Source organism: Anthonomus grandis, chromosome 20 (genome assembly GCF_022605725.1).
Source record: "Anthonomus grandis grandis chromosome 20, icAntGran1.3, whole genome shotgun sequence".
NCBI classification, from domain to species: domain Eukaryota; kingdom Metazoa; phylum Arthropoda; class Insecta; order Coleoptera; family Curculionidae; genus Anthonomus; species Anthonomus grandis.
This window is the reverse complement of record NC_065565.1, coordinates 7,612,076-7,632,252: the sequence shown is the minus strand read 5'-3', so window position 1 is coordinate 7,632,252 and position 20,177 is coordinate 7,612,076. Positions and strand designations below refer to the sequence as shown.

Sequence of the window (20,177 nt, the reverse complement as noted above, 5' to 3'; positions counted from 1 at the left end):
TGGTAAATCGATAGATCACCCAAAACACTTCAAAAAAGTCCTATAACACTTTTTTGAAAAATGTACCTATAAAAAGTTATATCCAGAAAAGTCTCCCTAAAAAAATCCAAAGGGGTACCCCTGGAAAAATGTTCATAATTTCGGTTTTTATTTTTTTTCTGGAAAACTATTGGTTGGAGAAAAAAATTGTTTTAATAAAAGTTGTTTGGAATTTCAGTGCGCATCAGATGCCATAAAAAAATAAATTTTAAGTCCCATAGTTTTCCGGAAAATTGAGGAAAACCTTTGAACAGTTTTTCCTCATTTTCTGGAAAACTATTGGGAATAGAAAAATTTTTCTTTTAGCATTGGAATCTTGATTAAAAATAGAACAAATTATAAAGAATAACTTTTAGCTCTAAATCGGAAAATAAAGGAGTTATGTAGAATTTTTGAAAAATTAGAAAATTTTTGGGTGAAAAATTGAAAAAAAAATTTTTTTGAAAAAAAAAATTTTTTTTTTGGTAAATCGATAGATCATTCAAAACACTTCAAAAAAGTCCTATAACACTTTTTTGAAAAATGTACCTGGAAAAAGTTATACCCAAAAAAGTCTCCCTAAAAAAATCCAAAGGGGTACTCCTGGAAAAATGTCCATAATTTCGGTTTTTATTTTTTTTCTGGAAAACTATTGGTCGGAGAAAAAAATTGTTTTAATAAAAGTTGTTTGGAATTTCAGTGCGCATCAGATGCCATAAAAAAATAAATTTTAGGTCCAATAGTTTTCCAGAAAATTGAGGAAAACCTCTAAACAGTTTTTCCTCATTTTCTGGAAAACTATTGGGAATAGAAAAGTTTTTCTTTTAGCATTGGAATCCTGATTAAAAATAGAACAAATCATAAAGAATAACTTTTAGCTCTAAATCGAAAAATAAAGGAGTTATGCAGGATTTTTGAAAAATTAGAAAATTTTTGGGTGAAAAATTGGAAAAAAAAAATTTTTTGAAAAAAAAAATTTTTTTTTTGGTAAATCGATAGATCATCCAAAACACTTCAAAAAAGTCCTATAACACTTTTTTGAAAAACGCACCTGGAAAAAGTTATACCCAAAAAAGTCTCCCTAAAAAAATCCAAAGGGGTACCCCTGGAAAAATGTTCATAATTTCGGTTTTTATTTTTTTTCTGGAAAACTATTGGTCGGAGAAAAAAATTGTTTTAATAAAAGTTGTTTGGAATTTCAATGCGCATCAGATGCCATAAAAAAATAAATTTTAAGTCCCATAGTTTTCCAGAAAATTGAGGAAAACCTTTGAACAGTTTTTCCTCATTTTCTGGAAAACTATTGGGAATAGAAAAATTTTTCTTTTAGCATTGGAATCTTGATTAAAAATAGAACAAATCATAAAGAATAACTTTTAGCTCTAAATCGAAAAATAAAGGAGTTATAGAGGATTTTTGAAAATTTTGAGGTAAAACATTGGAAAAAAATTTTTTTGAAAAAAAAATCTTTTTTTTTTGGTAAATCGATAGATCATTCAAAACACTTCAAAAAAGTCCTATAACACTTTTTTGAAAAATGTACCTGGAAAAAGTTATACCCAAAAAAGTCTCCCTAAAAAAATCCAAAGGGGTACCCCTGGAAAAATGTTCATAATTTCGGTTTTTATTTTTTTTCTGGAAAACTATTGGTCGGAGAAAAAAGTTGTTTTAATAAAAGTTGTTTGGAATTTCAGTGCGCATCAGATGCCATAAAAAAATAAATTTTAAGTCCAACAGTTTTCCAGAAAATTGAGGAAAACCTTTGAACAGTTTTTCCTCATTTTCTGGAAAACTATTGGGAATAGAAAAGTTTTTCTTTTAGCATTGGAATCCTGATTAAAAATAGAACAAATCATAAAGAATAACTTTTAGCTCTAAATCGAAAAATAAAGGAGTTATAGAGGATTTTTGAAAAATTTGAACATTTTGAGGTGAAAAATTGGAAAAAATTTTTTTTTGAAAAAATTAATTTTTTTTTTGGTAAATCGATAGATCACCCAAAACACTTCAAAAAAGTCCTATAACACTTTTTTGAAAAATGTACCTGGAAAAAGTTATACCCAAAAAAGTCTCCCTAAAAAAATCCAAAGGGGTACCCCTGGAAAAATGTTCATAATTTCGGTTTTTATTTTTTTTCTGGAAAACTATTGGTTGGAGAAAAAAATTGTTTTAATAAAAGTTGTTTGGAATTTCAGTGCGCATCAGATGCCATAAAAAAATAAATTTTAGGTCCAATAGTTCTCCAGAAAATTGAGGAAAACCTTTGAACAGTTTTTCCTCATTTTCTGGAAAACTATTGGGAATAGAAAAGTTTTTCTTTTAGCATTGGAATCCTGATTAAAAATAGAACAAATCATAAAGAATAACTTTTAGCTCTAAATCGAAAAATAAAGGAGTTATAGAGGATTTTTGAAAAATTTGAACATTTTGAGGTGAAAAATTGGAAAAAATTTTTTTTTGAAAAAATTAATTTTTTTTTTGGTAAATCGATAGATCACCCAAAACACTTCAAAAAAGTCCTATAACACTTTTTTGAAAAATGTACCTGGAAAAAGTTATACCCAAAAAAGTCTCCCTAAAAAAATCCAAAGGGGTACCCCTGGAAAAATGTTCATAATTTCGGTTTTTATTTTTTTTCTGGAAAACTATTGGTTGGAGAAAAAAATTGTTTTAATAAAAGTTGTTTGGAATTTCAGTGCGCATCAGATGCCATAAAAAAATAAATTTTAGGTCCAATAGTTCTCCAGAAAATTGAGGAAAACCTTTGAACAGTTTTTCCTCATTTTCTGGAAAACTATTGGGAAAATGGAAAATTTTCTTTTGGCATTAAATTCTCCATAAAAAATAGAACAAATCATATAGAATAACATTTAACCGTAAATCAAAAAATAAAGAAGTTATGGACAATTTTTGAAAAAAAAAATCACACTTACCCCCCGTCTAGTACTCCTCTCCTCCTTGGTACCCCCCATCCGTATCAAAAGACTCAAAGTCTGATAAAACTCCACCCTGCTCTGGGGACATTCGGCACTGTTGTCTTCCACCGCAGTTTTCTTTCCACCGCCGACTTCTTCGGACTCTATGGTGGCGGGGTGCTCCCGTTGGCAGGGCTGCATCCGCCCACTCAAACACATGAACCTACAAAACAAAAAAACCCCCGACAAAAAACACCTTAAAGGTGGCACCCGCACCAACCTTTTGCCACACTCGATCGAGTAGCTCGGTGTCCTGGGTTCCCAATCGTAAGGCCCGAACTTTTTACTGTGCACCGCCTGGGCGGTCACTATGTCCAGTTTCAGGTCCCTTTCCGAGCCCCTCAGCAGCTTCAAATGGCGTTTGTTCCGTTGTTTGGTAGCCCCTGCTTAATGTCGGGGTGGACAATGAACCGGGGGGGATAATAATAATATGGTACCTACCTGGTTGTTCTGAATCTGACTTTTCAGCGTTAGCTATCAGCTCGTCGTACATGGTGCTCACAGTGTTTCGTCTAACTAATTGATTTTTTACTTTGTGTGCCTTATTATTAGAGTTTACCGATTCGGACCTAAAAGGACCTCGAGTATTGACAAAAAAAAAGGGTGCACTTGCGATTATCTTACCCCCCTGCGTATTTCTGTCTCCTCTCACGGTTCTTCCTGAGAATCTTAGTTCTCGGTGGGGTTTTTCCGTAAATGTCCCAGGCACTGTCATCGTTTGGACCTAACTCTTCATCCATATTAGACACAGGCTAAAATGTATGAGAAGCAAATGGTAACGTGCCTATAGTCTGGACGAGAGAAGGTCAAACAATGACCACATTTTAATTTATTGATAAGAACATTGTAATGCTTGCTCCAGTGCTTTTTTATACTGATATACCTAATACTTTTAATTATTTTAAATAGAATTTGAATATATATATATAGATAGTAAACAAGCATAGGAAATTCTACCTTGCGGAAATTCTGACATTGTTGACTAAAGATAAACCCTTTCAGATTAACTTAATATCGACACTGAATTAAATAAGGTGATTTATGAACAGCACATACTAATTAACTATCAGTACATACCGGTTATCTGATTGCAGAGGAACTTCATTAATTAATTAACTGGAACACCATGTTGGGTGCACATCCATTGATCCTGGCACATTGGGGCCCTCTGGATGGTATCCGCCCCGGAATTTCTGGCACATGAATGAAATTTTAGAAAATACCGACGCACGGCAGCAGGAAAACACACGATTTAATTGAGTAGCAGGAAAAAATCGACAAATAAAAAAAATGTAAACAGGAAAAAAATTAAATGTCAACCAAGGTCATTTGGGTGGGAGTTGCTCATGTGCAGTGAGTGCCTGTACGTTTCCGATTTATTTTTACATGTAATAAATATCGTTTATTTAAATAAAATTGGTATATATAAACCAAAAAAGAACGGTTAATTAAACGGTTCTCTTGCCATTTTAAATATTTTAATTATTATCCGTCGTTTTAAGTAGGAACGAACTGAATCGCTTTAGCCACACCCAATTATGGACACACGTCATTTTTGACAGACGTCACGTGTGACACATGTCAAAATTTCCTAAAAAAACGGAAACGTTAGTCACACCCAATTACCGAAATGACTCTCTTATGCTGACAGACGTCACGTATGTAATAAATATCTTTTATACTAATAAAATACTATATATAAACTAAAAAAAAAACAGTTATCTTGCCATTTTAAATATTTTAATTATTGTCCGTGATTTTAGGTAGGAATGAACTGAATCGCTTTAGCCACACCCAATTATGGCCACACGTCATTTTTGACAGACGTCACTTATGACAGACGTCAGGTGTGACACACGTCAAAATTTCCCAAACGGAAACGTCACGAGTAGCGTGGACGTCAAACTGGTCCGCGGTCGAGAACTCAGGAGCCTTTTTTCGATTTTTGGGGCTCGAAAAGGCACTTTTCTCGGTTCCGGCTCCGCTGTAAAGTCTCCATAACGGCGCCCCCGTTCTTCGTTCGAGTTTTAAACGGCTTGAGAGTACCCCGTAAACAATAAAATTCCGGTTATAACCGGTTAAAAGTGAGCTCGAACCAGTGAAAAGAGGTTCATCCGCATTTTGTAGGTGAAATTGTGTTGGGTGGCACGCCATTTTTGCGAAAATCACGTTGTTCCGCGGTAAATTTACTTAGAGCGTAAAGTGGAAAATGTCCGGGGAGGAAACGTCCGCCGACCGTAACGTCGAAATATGGAAAATCAAGAAACTTATTAAGAGTCTGGAACTGGCGAGGGGGTGAGTGTTTCTTTGTGTGTTTACCTTATGAGGTGGCATTAAAACATATTGTATATTATATACCTTCAATGTCACAACCAATTACTCTTATAGTCAACTCAATAATTGTGCAAGGCCTCATTCTTGCTTGTTATTAGTCATTGAGTCTTTCTTTAATAGTAACGGAACCAGTATGATTTCACTCATCATCCCCCCAAAAGACCAAATCTCACGAGTGAGCAAAATGTTGGCAGACGAATTCGGGACTGCATCCAACATAAAGTCTCGAGTGAATCGGCTGTCAGTTTTAGGTGCAATCACTTCAGTACAACACAGATTAAAGTTGTACACAAAAGGTATTCCTAGGTGCCTTTCGAAGCCTCTTAGGCTGTAGTTGTAATCGTTTCAGTGCCACCCAACGGTCTGGTGATCTACTGTGGCACAATCGTCACCGACGAAGGCAAAGAGAAAAAGGTCAACATAGACTTTGAGCCCTTCAAACCGATCAACACCTCTCTCTATTTGTGCGACAATAAGTTTCACACCGAGGCCCTCACCGCTCTATTGGCCGATGATAATAAGTTCGGGTTCATCATTATGGATGGTAACGGGGCCCTGTTTGGTACCTTGCAAGGTGGGTACCGTTAACAGGGCAGACAAGATTTAACAGGGTGGGGGTGGGGTTCCCTTGTAGGTAACACCAGGGAGGTTTTGCACAAGTTCACGGTGGATTTACCGAAGAAGCACGGCAGGGGGGGTCAGTCGGCCCTGCGTTTCGCCCGTCTCAGGATGGAAAAGAGACACAACTATGTGAGGAAAGTGGCCGAGGTGGCCACGCAGCTTTTCATCACCAACGACAAACCGAACATTGCCGGACTGATTTTGGCGGGTAGTGCAGACTTTAAGACTGAACTGAGCCAATCGGACATGTTCGATCCGGTGAGTCCCTTAAGGGTTCTGATTGGGATCGAGCATATTTTTTTTTTTAAATTATTATTTTAGCGGTTGCAAGGGAAAATTATTAAACTGGTGGACGTGTCTTATGGGGGGGAGAACGGGTTCAATCAGGCCATCGAGTTGGCCGCAGAGTCATTGCAGAACGTCAAGTTTATTCAGGAGAAGAAGCTCATCGGCAGGTGAGTGAGGTGCTTTTATTAATTAATTTATCGTCGCACGCCCCTGTACATACATTGACACCCTTTCAACCATATTTACGTCATCAAATCGTCTGTCCATTCATCAATTGTTTTTCTGGATACACACACGCACACTTGATTAAAATGAATTTATCCAGGTACTTTGACGAAATCAGTCAGGACACGGGCAAATATTGTTTTGGGGTGGAGGACACCCTGCGGGGGTTAGAATTGGGCGCGGTCGAGACCCTCATCTGCTGGGAGAATCTGGACATTCAGCGGTACGTCCTGAAGAACCACACGACCGGCACCGAAACGGTGCTGCACCTCACGCCCGAACAGGAGAAGGACAAGAGTCATTTCACCGATAAGGAGGTGAGTAAACTGGTCTTGCTGCTGATTTTTTGAGTGCGTCATTGAACCGACATTCTTTTAATATACAGGGTGTGTTTGGTTAAAAGGTCCTATAGTGTGAACTAAATGTAATTATGTGATATGAAACAAAAAAATTCGTTGGTTCATGTGTATTGTTTTGAAAAATGGTGATTTTTCATTGGAATTTCTTACTGGTAAAGTGTGTGGGGTGGGTGGGGGGTGTAAGGGTAGTTTTTTGGAAAAAGACTAAAAAGACTTCAGACTACTCAATAAATCAAGAATTTCCAAATTTGGACTACTAGAACCCGAGATATTCACTTGCCAATAAGAGACAAATTATTTTCCTTCTTACAGGCACTCCTGGACTAAAAATTCCAATATCTTGACTTCTAGTGAATGGATTTTAGTGATTTTTTCAAAAAAGACTAAAAAAGACTTCAGACTACTCAATAAATCAAGAATTTTCAAATTTGGACTAATAGAACCCAAGATATTCAATTGCCAATGAGAGACAAATTATTTTCCTCCTTACAGGAACTCCTGGACTAAAAATTCCAATATTTTGACTTCTAGTCAACGGATTTTAGTGATTTTTTCAAAAATGACTAAGAAGGCTTCAAACTAGTCCATGAATCAAGAATTTCTAAATTTGGACTACTAGAACCGGAGTTATTCACTTGCCAATGAGAGACAAATTATTTTCCCCCTTACAGGCACTCCTGGACTAAGAATTTTATTATCTTGACTTCTAGTGAACGCATTTTAGTGAATTTTTCAAAAAAGACTAAAAAAGACTTCAGACTACTTAATAAATCAATAATTTCCAAATTTGGACTACTAGAACCCGAGTTATTGACTTTCCAATAAGAGACAAAGTATTTTGTTCCTTACAGGCACTCCTGGACTAAGAATTCCAATATCTTGACTTCTAGTGAATGGATTTTAGTGATTTTTTCAAAAAAGACTAAAAAGACTTCAGACTACTCAATAAATCAAGAATTTATAAATTTGGACTACTAGAACCCGAGTTATTGACTTTCCAATAAGAGACAAAGTATTTTGTTCCTTACAGGCACTCCTGGACTAAGAATTCCAATATCTTGACTTCTAGTGAATGGATTTTAGTGATTTTTTCAAAAAAGACTAAAAAGGCTTTAGACTACTCAATAAATCAAGAATTTCTAAATTTGGACTAATAGAACCCGAGTTATTCAATTGCCAATAAGAGAAAAAATATTTTTCTACTTCATTGTTGTTTTTTTTTGTGATTCTAAACGAGTTGAATTTGGGATCAAATAAAATTCACATTTTAGATTTTTATTAATGCCAACGTTTCGAGCTTCATTAAGCCATCCTCAAGACTATAAAAAGAGACTAAAGACGATTTATAATCAAATCATTATAGGTTGGTTCCATTTCTTTTATGAAGCAAATAAGATCATGGCATTTAATCTTATTGTTTATAGTCAAAAAGTGTCCGTTTTATTTCCCTGAGGAAGGCCTAATATGTCGGCCGAAACGTGGTTTTGCTTAACCCTTAACCTGATTATTATAACTTCTAGAGTTAATTGTTCTTCTCACGCTATTCCAGGTCTTTGAAATGAATTTTTGTTTCTTTCCAGGCTTCTGGGGTCTTAAATTTGTCACTTTTCACCTTTTCCAGGCTTCTATTAAAACGTATGAATATATGTGATAAAAACAGTGATTTTTCAAGTGAATTTTTTACTGGTAAACAGTGTGGGGTGGGTGGGGGGCTAAGGGTAGTATTAATAAAAAAAGGGTTTTTTTGCATAAAATAATTATTTTAATAAAAAAGAACTTTTGATTTAATTGAAGCGAAGATGGAAAAATTAGGAGAGTTTTATTATTATTATTATCATAAAACCACTGACTCTTGCTAGGACGTCACTGTTTCTTTGACGTCACCACAATGTCATCTAAGTAGGTTTATGCCAGATGGATAGAATCGTCTCAAATCCAGTGAGAAAATTTCAGATTTATATATTAAATTGTTCCTCAAAAAAAATCCAAAAATATATATATCCCTAAAAAACCAGAGAGTTTACTAAAAAAAATTGATCAATTTTTTGCTCAGAATTCTATTGCTATACAGCAGTGAAAAAAATTACAAAAATATCTTAAATAGTTTGGATTTTATACGGAAAAATGTCCCAAGACAATTCATTGAAAAAGTTTGTTCTAAAGACCTTAAATCTGGTGATCATGCGGGCTTGACCTATGTAAAACTGGCTGTAGCTCAGCAAATATTAGACCTACAGGAACGGTTCATATATTAAATTGTTTTAAAGAAAACCAGTGAATTTTGTTTCAATTATTTTGTGCAAAAAAACTGTTTTTTCATAAGTCTACCCTTAGCCCCCCACCCACCCCACACTGTTTACCAGTAAAAAATTCACTTGAAAAATCACAGTGGTTTTTTTAAAAATAATGATTTTGCACAGAATTTTTCACTGGTAAAGAGTGTGGGGTGGGTGGGGGGCTAAGGGTAGACTTAATGAAAAAACAGTTTTTTTTGCATAAAATAATTGAAATTAAATCGACCGGTTTTCTTTAAAACAATTTAATATATAAACCGTTCCTGTAGGTCTAATACTTACTGAGCTAGAGGCAGTTTTATATAGGTCAAGCCCTCATGATCACCAGATCTAAGGTCTTTAGAATAAACTTAAAAATTTCGACTAATTTTTTCATTGCTTGCTTAATTTTTTTCCTATAATATGTCTCGATAAAAAACCGTTTTTACATATTAAGAATAATAAAAAAATAATATAAATTATAGTTAATTTTCAATAAACTGAAAAAGTGAAGTATATATCAATATATAATGTTTTTTTTGAGGTAAATTATTTAATGCAAAAGAAATGTTTTTCAAAAAAACTACCCTTAGCCCCCCACCCACCCCACACAGTTTACCAGTAAGAAATTTCTCTGCAAAATCACTATTTTTCACATTATTATGCATTAACAATAAATGATTTTGCTGATAATATCCAATCTATTAATACTGTTTTTTGTATTAGATATTTATATATAATTCATATGAAATTATATCAAATTTAAATAAACAAACGGTGTTATTAAATTCAGGGTTATGGAGGAAAATCAGTGATTTTTATAGTGATCAGTTATTTTTCTTATTAATCCATTAATTTTTATTTTTTTTTGGTTTTTTCCATATTTTCATTTTCTGTTCATTTAAATCTTCTTCCAGGCATTTTTTGTCTCTTTATTTGTTTTTTAATAAGAAAATGACTTGAACCTCGTCTAATTGTTTTTAGTTTATTATCTAAACTTTCTTCCAGGATTTTCTCTATTATTTCCCTGGTGATCCTGTACTGAAGCCGTTCGTTCCCTGTTATTCCAGACATCTGGATATTCCCTATATATTATATTATATTATATTATCAGCAAAATCATTTATTGTTAATGCATAATAATGTGAAAAATAGTGATTTTGCAGAAGGATTTCTTACTGGTAAAGAGTGTGGGGTGGGTGGGGGGCTAAGGGTAGTTTTTTTGAAAAACATTTCTTTTGCATTAAATAATTTACCTCAAAAAAAAAATTATATATTGATATATACTTCACTTTTTCAGTTTATTGAAAATTAACTATAATTTATATTATTTTTTTATTATTCTTAATATGTAAAAACGGTTTTTTATCAAGACATATTATACGAAAAAAATTAAGCAGACAATGAAAAACTTAGTCGAAATTTTTAAGTTTATTCTAAAGACCTTAGATCTGGTGATCATGAGGGCTTGACCTATGTAAAACTGGCTCTTGCTCAGTAAGCATTAGATCTACAAAAACGGTTCATATATTAAATTGTTTTAAAGAAAACCGGTCGATTTAATTTCAATAATTTAATGCAAAAAAAACTGTTTTTTTCATAAGGCAACCCTTAGCCCCCCACCCACCCCACACTGTTTACCAGTAAAAAAATCATTTGAAAAATCACTGTTTTCCAAAATAATATACATGAATAAAATTGTTTATTTAAATTTTATATAAATATTTAGTATGTGTGTTATATTGAAAAACAATGATTTTGCCACAGAATTTTTCACTGGTAAGCTGTGTGGGGTGGGTGGGGGGCTAAGGGTAGACTTTATAAAAAAATATTTTTTTTGCATAAAATAATTGAAATGAAATTGTCTGGTTTTCTTTAGAACAATTTAATATATGAACCGTTCCTGTAGGTCTAATATTTGCTGAGCTAGAGCCAGTTTTACATAGGTCATGCCGATATTGGACTATTTAGTCCAGGAGTGCCTGTAAGGAGGAAAATAATTTGTCTCTTATTGGCAAGTGAATATCTTGGGTTCTAGTAGTCCGAATTTGGAAATTATTGATTCGTAGACTAGTCTGAAGACTTTTTAGTCTTTTTTGAAAAAATCACTAAAATCCGTTGACTAGAAGTCAAGATAATGGAATTCTTATTCCAGTAGTGCCTGTAAGGAAGAAAATAATTTGTCTCTTATTGGCAAGTCAATAACTCGGGTTCTAGTAGTCCAAATTTAAAAATTCTTGATTTGTTGAGTAGTCTGAAGCCTTTTTAGTCTTTTTTGAAAAAATCACTAAAATCCGTTGACTAGAAGTCAAGATAATGGAATTCTTAGTCCAGGAGTGCCTGTAAGGAAGAAGATAATTTGTCTCTTATTGGCAAGTGAATATCTCGGGTTCTAGTTGTCCAAATTTAGAAATTCTTGATTTGTAGACTCATATGATGATGATGATCATTTATTTTAGAGTGGGGTCGAGTTAGAACTGGTCGAGTGTCAACCGTTACTCGAGTGGTTGGCGAACAACTACAAAAACTTCGGGGCCACGTTGGAGATCATCACGGACAAGTCGCAGGAGGGCTCGCAGTTCGTCAGGGGGGTTCGGGGGTATCGGAGGTAAGACTTTCTCACTCTCCCCCTTTCTCTCTCTCTCTTTTTTTTACACACGCAACTTGTTTAACGCATTGTTTGTCTCTTTCTAACATTAATGCTGCTGCTGCTGCTCTGGATTGCTCCCCATCGGATGGCAGGAATCCTTCGGTACAAAGTCGATTTTCAGTCGTTGCAGGCGGACGAGCCGCCGCTGGACGACTTCGATCTCGACGATTATTAATTTAATTAATTAATTAATTAAAAAAAAATTAAAAAAAAAAAAAAAGGTTCGTGTGTTGATGATATGTCGGCACGCGGGTGGGACGGTCCAAATTCGAGGCGGGCGGCGTTGCCGTATCGGGCGGTTTTAACGTTAAATTTAGCGATTTTTTATTAATTTTAATCAGTGGCATAAATTGAGGGAGAAGAAATGAAAGGCATAAATTCGTTTGAAATTCAATTTCGCGCCCTTAAAAAGTAAAAAAAACGAACGGTTCTTCACGAGCAACTTTTCCTAACAAATGGATCGAGTGGCCGCCCAGGTCACCGGATCTAACCCCATTAGATTTTTTTTTTTTTTTTTTGGTACTATATGCAGTTGAACGTCTCTTTTTATAATGAAAACAGTGCCGGGTTCAATGGCAAATCGGTTATTTATTTGGATATTATTGGTGAAAAACGGTGGTTTTTCCAAGGAATTTCTTACTGGTAAAGTGTGTGGGGTGGGGGGGGGGGGGGTGTAAGGGTTGTTTTAATGAAAAAAAATATATATATGTACATATAGTTTTCTTAATAAGCATCTTTTCCTTAGACAATGATATCGTGAAAAAAAAAAAAATAATTTTCTGGTTTTTCCGAGTTTTCTCGGAGACTATTGGGAATATTGGGGATTTTTTTTTACCTCTAGGTTGCAAATCAAAAGTGCCATGGATTATGTAGAATGACATTTTGTCGTAGGTTCAAAAATAAAGGAGCAATAGAGGATTTTTGAAAAAAAAAATTTTGTAAAAATTTTTTTTTTTTTTTTTTTTTGATATGTGGTAGAACGTTTAAAATGCTTCAAAAAAGCTTAATAAAACTTTTTTGAAAAATGCACTAAAAAAAAGTTACACCCGAATTTCCCTGTGTCGAAAATCCAAAGGGGTACCCCATGGGAAAATTTCCATTTTTTATTTTTTTCCGAGAAAACTATTGGTTGGAGAAAAAAGTTGTTTAAACAAAAGTTGTTTGGATTATCAATTGGCATCAAATGCAATAAAAAAATAATTTTTATCTTCAATAGTTTTCCAGAAAATCTGGAAAAACCTCTAAACAGTTTTCCCGAGTTTTCTCGAAAACTGTTGGGAAATTTGAAAATTTTCTTTTAGTATTGGATTCCTGATTAAAAATGCTACAAATCATCTAGAATAACTTTTATTTGTAAATGTCGAAATAAAGGAATTATGGACTATTTTTGAAAAAATCACAATTTTTTATGAAAAATCTGAAGAAAAAAAATTTTCAAAAATTTTTTGGTACATCGATAAAACATCGAAAATACTTCAAAAAAGCTTAATAAGACTTTTTTGGAAAAACCCCCAAAAAAAAGTTATTCTCAAATTTCCCTGTCTCAAAAATTCAAAGGGGTACCCATGGGAAAATTTCCATTTTTTCAGTTTTTATTTTTTTCTGGGAAAACTATTGGTTGGAGAGAAAATTTATTTTTATAAAAGTTGTTTAGAATTTCAATGCGCATCATATGAAATAAAAAAATAATTTTTATCTTCAGTAGTTTTCCAGAAAATCTGGAAAAACCTCTAAACAGTTTTCCCGAGTTTTCTCGAAAACTATTGGGAAATTTGAAAATTTTTTTTTGCCATCGGATTCCTTGTTGAAAATGCTACAAATCATCTAGAACAACTTTTATTTGTAAATGTCGAAATAAAGAAGTTATGGACAATTTTTGAAAAAATCACAAATTTTTATGAAAAATCTGGAAAATTTTTTTTTTCAAAAATATTAAATTTTTTTTGGTACATCGATAGAACATCGAAAATCATTCAGAAAAGCTTAATAAAACTTTTTTGGAAAATGCACTAAAAAAAAGTTATGCCCAAATTTCCCTGAGTCAAAAATTCAAAGGGGTACCCATGGGAAAATTTCCATTTTTTCAGTTTTTATTTTTTTTCTGGAAAACTATTGGTTGGAGAAAAAACTTGTTTTTATAAAAGTTGTTTAGAATTTCAGTGCGCATCAGATGCAATAAAAAAATAATTTTTATCTTCAATAGTTTTCCAGAAAATTGGGAAAAACCTCTAAACAGTTTTTCCTCATTTTCTGGAAAACTATTGGGAATATTGACAATTTTCTTTTAGCATTAAATTCCTACTTAAAAATAGAACAAATCATGAAGAACGACATTTAGTCGAAAAATGAAAAATAAAGGAGTTATAGAAGATTTTTGAAAAATTTGAAAATTTTCGGCCAAAAAATCGGAAAAAATTTTTTTTTTCAAAAAATGTATTTTTTTTTAGCAAATCGATAAATCATTTAAAATGCTCTAAAAAAGTCTAATAAAACTTTTTTGGAAAATGTACCTGGAAAAAGTTATACTTAAAAAAGTCTTTGTCAAAAAATCCAAAGGGGTACCCCTAGGAAAATGTCCAGGATTTCGGTTTTTATTTTTTTTCTGGAAAACTATTGATTGGAGAAAAAAATTGTTTAAACAAAAGTTGTTCGGAATTTCAATGCGCATCATATGAAACAAAAAATTCATTTTTAGGTCCAACAGCTTTCCAGAAAATTGGGAAAAACCTCTAAATAGTTTTCCCGAGTTTTCTCGAAAACTGTTGGGAAATTTGAAGATTTTCTTTGAGCATTGGATTCCTTGTTAAAAATACTACAAATCATCTAAAATAATTTTTAATCGTAAATGCCAAAATAAAGAAGTTATGGACAATTTTTGGAAAAATCACAATTTTTTAAGAAAAATCTGGAGAAAAAAAAAATTTCAAAAATTTTTAAAAGTTTTTTGGTACATCGATAAAACATCGAAAATGCTTCAAAAAAGCTTAATAAAACTTTTTTGGAAAATGCACCAAAAAAAAGTTATACCCAAATTTCCCTCAAAAAATCCAAAAAACGGTTTTTTTTTGCAGTAAATTCAATCAATTGAACACCTCACTTCATTAATTTACACAAAACGAACTATAATTTACATTATTCTACATGACTCTTAATTTATAAAAACATTTTTTTATTAAAACAACCCTTACACCCCCCACCCACCCCACACACTTTACCAGTAAGAAATTCCTTGGAAAAATCACCCCAATAATATCCAATAATATCCAAATAAATAACTAGTTTGCCATTCTGCCATTAACCTGGGCACTAATTTCATTATAAAAAGAGACGTTCAACTGCATATAATCCCTTAAAAAAAAATAATGGAGCCAAATCGGGCGATCTCGCCGGCCACACACCGATTTAAATATTTCTCGATTTTACCCGTTGTTTCGCGTTATGTTAAACGGGGCGCCTTCAATTCGGACCGACCCCCACACGCCGACGGTAGCACAGAAACGTACTTAGTGAAAAAGTGTCTTTTTGGTTTGTTTGTGTGTCAATTTTCTTTTGTTTTTTTGTTTGTTTTCGACGCTAACACGCCGTTTCGTCTTTTGTTTTCAGGTCTGTTACGGTACAAAGTGGATTTCCAGAGTTTCCAACTAGACGAGTTAGACTACGGGGAGTTCGACTTGAACGATTATTGATTTTTTGTTTTTTTTTAATGTAATAGTAGGAGCGAGGGTGCGATTTATTTGTTTTTTTTTCTCTCTTTATTTAGTGCAATTGTTTTTTTTTCTCATTATAACCGGACACGACCTTCGAGGGTGCTTTAACCCTTAAATTAATTAATAAAATTAATTCTAGTTCCTTTTTATTGTTATTCTTTGGTACTTACTTATACCTACGGGGTCGTACCTTGCTCCTATCGTCGCGCCATCTGTACCGAAGATTACGCACGTCTAGTTTGGGTGCTCCCTCCCTCCCCCCGCCCCTGTTCTTTTTCCAACCTAATTATTATTGTGTCTCCCTCTATAGTCAAGTCGGCGCCGTTCATTGTTGCATCAAAATTTGTGCGAGTGAAAGAGAGCGAGAGTATTTTCAAAAAATAAAGTTCTGTTCAAAATCTAGAGGGCGTTGTTTTTTTTTGAACACTAGGTCCTGACCCAAGGACAAAAATTGAATAAAAATGCTTCTGATGCATGGAATTTCATGATTTCTTCAACGAAAGCTTAAGAACACTCTAAAGAATCTTTTAAGACAAAAATCAACTCGATCTGAGCACTAGAAGTGGAGTTATGAGCCAAGTTACCTCAGACGTTCTTTGCTCTTGGACATGCTTTTCCAAAAAATTGAATAAAAATGCTTCTGATCCATGGATTTCCATGATTTCTTCAACGAAAGCTTAAGAACACTCTAAAGAATCTTTTAAAACAAAAATCAACTTGATCTGAGCACTAGAAGAAGAGTTATGACCCAAGTTACCTCAGACTGTCTTTGCTCTTGGACATGTTTTTTCAAAAAATTGAATAAAAATGCTTCTGATCCATGGAATTTCATGATTCCTTCAACGAAAGCTTAAGAACACTCTAAAGAATCTTTTAAAACAAAAATCAACTCGATCTGAGCATTAGAAGTGGAGTTATGAGCCAAGTTACCTCAGACGTTCTTTGCTCTTGGACATGCTTTTCCAAAAAATTGAATAAAAATGCTTCTGATCCATGGATTTCCATGATTTCTTCAACGAAAGCTTAAGAACACTTCAAAGAATCTTTTATAACAAAAATCAACTCGATCTGAGCACTAGAAGTGGAGTTATGAGCCAAGTTACCTCAGACTGTCTTTGCTCTTGGACACGTTTTTCCAAAAAATTGAATAAAAATGCTTCTGATCCATGGATTTCCATGATTCCTTCAACGAAAGCTTAAGAACACTCCAAAGAATCTTTTAAAATAAAAATCAACCCGATCTGAGCACTAGAAGTGGAGTTATGAGCCAAGTTACCTCAGACCGTCTTTGCTCTTGCACATGTTTTTTCAAAAAATTGAATAAAAATGCTTCTGATCCATGGATTTCCATGATTTCTTCAATGGAAGCTTAAGAACACTCTAAAGAATCTTTTAAAACAAAAATCAACTCGATCTGAGCACTAGAAGTGGAGTTATGACCCAAGTTACCTCAGACTGTCTATACTTTTGGACATGTTTTCCAAAAAATTGGATAAAAATGGTTCTGATGCATGGAATTTCATGATTCCTTCAATGGAAGCTTAAAAACACTCTAAAGAATCTTTTAAAACAAAAATCAACTCGATCTGAGCACTAGAAGTGGAGTTATAGGCCAAGTTACCTCAGACTGTCTTTCATATTGGACATGTTTTTACAAAAAATTGAATAAAAATGCTTCTGATCCATGGATTTCCATGATTTCTTCAATGGAAGCTTAAGAACACTCTAAAGAATCTTTTAAAACAAAAATCAACTCGTTCTGAGCACTAGAAGTGAAGTTATGACCGAAGTTACCTCAGACTGTCTTTGCTCTTGGACATGTTTTTTCAAAAAATTGAATAAAAATGCTTCTGATGCATGGAATTTCATGATTCTTTCAACGAAAGCTTAAGAACACTCCAAAGAATCTTTTAAAACAAAAATCAACTCGTTCTGAGCACTAGAAGTGGAGTTATGACCCAAGTTACCTCAGACTGTCTTTGCTCTTGGACATGTTTTTCCAAAAAATTGAATAAAAATGCTTCTGATGAATGGAATTTCATGATTCCTTCAATGGAAGCTTAAGAACACTCTAAAAAATCTTTTAAAACAAAAATCAACTCGTTCTGAGCACTAGAAGTGGAGTTATGCGCCAAGTTACCTCAGACTGTCTTTGCTCTTGGACATGCTTTTCCAAAAAATTGAATAAAAATGCTTCTGATGCATGGAATTTCATGATTCTTTCAACGAAAGCTTAAGAACACTCCAAAGAATCTTTTAAAACAAAAATCAACCCGATCTGAGCACTAGAAGTGGAGTTATGAGCCAAGTTACCTCAGACTGTCTTTGCTCTTGGACATGCTTTTCCAAAAAATTGAATAAAAATGCTTCTGATGCATGGAACTTCATGATTCCTTCAACGAAAGCTTAAGAACACTCCAAAGAATCTTTTAAAACAAAAATCAACCCGATCTGAGCACTAGAAGTGGAGTTATGAGCCAAGTTACCTCAGACTGTCTTTGCTCTTGGACATGTTTTTCCAAAAAATTGAATAAAAATGCTTCTGATGCATGGAATTTCATGATTCCTTCAACGAAAGTTTAAGAACACTCTAAAGAATCTTTTAAAACAAAAATCAACCCGATCTGAGCACTAGAAGTGGAGTTATGAGCCAAGTTACCTCAGACTGTCTTTGCTCTTGGACATGCTTTTCCAAAAAATTGAATAAAAATGCTTCTGATGCATGGAACTTCATGATTCCTTCAACGAAAGCTTAAGAACACTCCAAAGAATCTTTTAAAACAAAAATCAACTCAATCTGAGCACTAGAAGTGGAGTTATGAGCCAAGTTACCTCAGACTGTCTTTCCTCTTGGACATGTTTTCCAAAAAATTGGATAAAAATGGTTCTAATGGATCGATTTTCATGATTTCTTCAATGAAAGCTTAAGAACACTCCAAAGAATCTTTTAAGATAAAAATCGACCCGATCTGAACACTAGAAGTGGAGTTATGAGCCAAGTTACCTCAGACTGTGTTTCTTTTCTTGGACATGCTTTCATAAAAATGCTTCTAATACATATAATAAGTTTAATATTTATTACAAAAAAAAAAGAAAACTAACCAATCAATCATGACTCACTTCTATCACCACCATTCTTCAATGGTTCAACGGCGCTTCTTCCACGGAAACATCCGGACTACCATCACCGGGCACTTCCGGTAATTTGATCCTTAAACTGTTGAACCGTTTCTCCAAATCGTCCTCATCTGGTGGTGGTGGAGGGGGATTTTCCTCCGAAGCCATCAACTCTTCCAACTCCCTCTCCAGTTCCTCGACATCATCATTCCCCGTGGGAGAACGGGCCAACACTGACTGAATGTCATCGTGCGCATCCAGAACCTGCAATGGACAACAAACTAGACAGACCTAAACCTTCTTGACCTAAACTGACCTCTCCCAACTGCAACATGGTATCCTCAACGGCCTCCTCACTAATGCCTGTGCTCTTGTAAGTGGTGTCAAAGGCTTTAAGAGCATCCTTGTAGGCCTCCCACACGTGGGCGTTGGTGTGCGTGCCTTTAAGTTGTTCCAGACAGTTCTGGACGTTGTGTAAAGCGTTGGCATTCTTGTCCAACTGTTTTTCCAGTTGGTGCTTTTTCACTAGGCAACTTTTTGCCTAAAAAGTTTGATCTATAGGGTGTTTTCGATAGAGGAAGAACTCGATAAGGGACAGCTCCTATGCCTGATCTATATCTATCAGACTAATACTTACCAGTTGCTTATGTTTCTTCTTCAAATGGCTCTTGGCTTCGTCGACACATTTATCAATTTCATCCTCTAGATTCTCAACTGTTTTAGATAAAGCCCTTTCGTTTCTCTCTAAAGTATGAATAGCAACATCTACCTCACTAATGGGGGTCACTCCATCCCCGAATTTTAACAGTAAAGTGTCCAACTCGTTATCAGCCTTATGGCTGGACAGTGTCTTGATCGACACCTTATTTTGTCCCTCCAAATGGTGCAATAACAGCTTCAATCCCTCTACATCCTTAAACTCCTTACTCAAAGACACCAACTCCCTTAAACTCATTATTTTGTTCAGATACGTTTGGGGCAAAGTGTGCAGTAGCTCCTCGCTTTTACTCCTCACTACATCAAGGTGAACATACTGCCCGTTAGCGTTTTGAACCATGACATTCTTCATTGTGTAATATGACCATTTCAAGGGTCCCTTAATGACCACCTCGCTTAACCAACCGCTCCAGGAAAGGGACGTAGTTTTCTGAAGGAAAACCTCTACGGGTTGGACCTCTCGGTTTCTTACCATGTCCGCAATGACTTCATTAAGACAAGGGGGTGGCCTTCCGTGCCTAACGAAGACGCTGTTCAGAGAGGCCAAGGTGAAGCAGTAGACGTTGTTCGTCTCGCAATAGACCCTTATAACGGTTTTCCAAGTGGAAATTTTATCTTCCCAATCCTTTGGGTTGACGCTCTTATTTCTTAGTGGTGCAAACAACACGTTCAGTCTGTTATCGTCTTTTAGGCAGGGGGGCAGTTTTTCCTCGGGAATATCGAACATTTTTTTCGTTTTAAGACTCTTATGGGCCCCAAAAGTTTGGACTATTATTTTTTTAATCAAAACAGATTCATAACCTCACATTATCATGACGTGGACATAACCTCAAATTTTTATGACGTTGACATAATCATCAAGGTTATGTCAACGTCATTGTAATGTGAGGTTA

At 34.5% G+C, this 20,177-nt stretch overlaps 3 protein-coding genes across 24 annotated transcripts in view; 1 reads left to right on the top strand and 2 right to left on the bottom strand.

Moving 5' to 3' along the window:
• The window catches only part of LOC126747969 (mitogen-activated protein kinase kinase kinase 4), a 58,431-nt gene extending 54,100 nt beyond the window's left edge, over window positions 1-4,331 (bottom strand). For 19 of the 22 annotated variants that reach the window (XR_007664547.1, XR_007664546.1, XR_007664548.1 and 16 more), the window contains exons 1-5: window positions 4,071-4,330; window positions 3,618-3,745; window positions 3,435-3,562; window positions 3,214-3,379; window positions 2,952-3,156 (exon numbers count right to left, since the gene is read on the bottom strand). Coding sequence is in view for 4 of the 22 variants with exons in the window: in XM_050456943.1 (XP_050312900.1) it covers window positions 2,952-3,156; window positions 3,214-3,379; window positions 3,435-3,562; window positions 3,618-3,733 (615 nt within the window). In the remaining 18 variants the exon portion in view is untranslated. Of the gene's footprint in view, window positions 1-2,951; window positions 3,157-3,213; window positions 3,380-3,434; window positions 3,563-3,617; window positions 3,746-4,070 lie in introns of all 22 variants that reach the window. The other 3 variants (XM_050456946.1, XM_050456945.1, XM_050456947.1) reach the window with 2 other exon arrangements.
• Window positions 4,332-4,855: 524 nt separating this feature from the next.
• LOC126747972 (eukaryotic peptide chain release factor subunit 1) lies at window positions 4,856-15,854 on the top strand. Its single transcript, XM_050456957.1, is given in 9 exon segments — window positions 4,856-5,288; window positions 5,448-5,623; window positions 5,677-5,901; window positions 5,962-6,206; window positions 6,270-6,403; window positions 6,562-6,778; window positions 11,553-11,681; window positions 11,683-11,701; window positions 15,347-15,854. Coding segments are annotated over 9 exon segments (1,314 nt in total). The 5' UTR covers window positions 4,856-5,202; the 3' UTR covers window positions 15,430-15,854.
• A 2,650-nt stretch (window positions 15,855-18,504) lies between these two features.
• LOC126747842 (charged multivesicular body protein 7) lies at window positions 18,505-20,156 on the bottom strand. Its single transcript, XM_050456746.1, has 3 exons — window positions 19,205-20,156; window positions 18,884-19,108; window positions 18,505-18,831 (listed from the first exon to the last, which is right to left on the bottom strand). The coding sequence occupies exons 1-3, from the start codon at window positions 20,009-20,011 to the stop codon at window positions 18,589-18,591; spliced, it is 1,275 nt and encodes a 424-aa protein (XP_050312703.1). The 5' UTR covers window positions 20,012-20,156; the 3' UTR covers window positions 18,505-18,588.
• Between the last annotated feature and the right edge of the window lie 21 nt (window positions 20,157-20,177).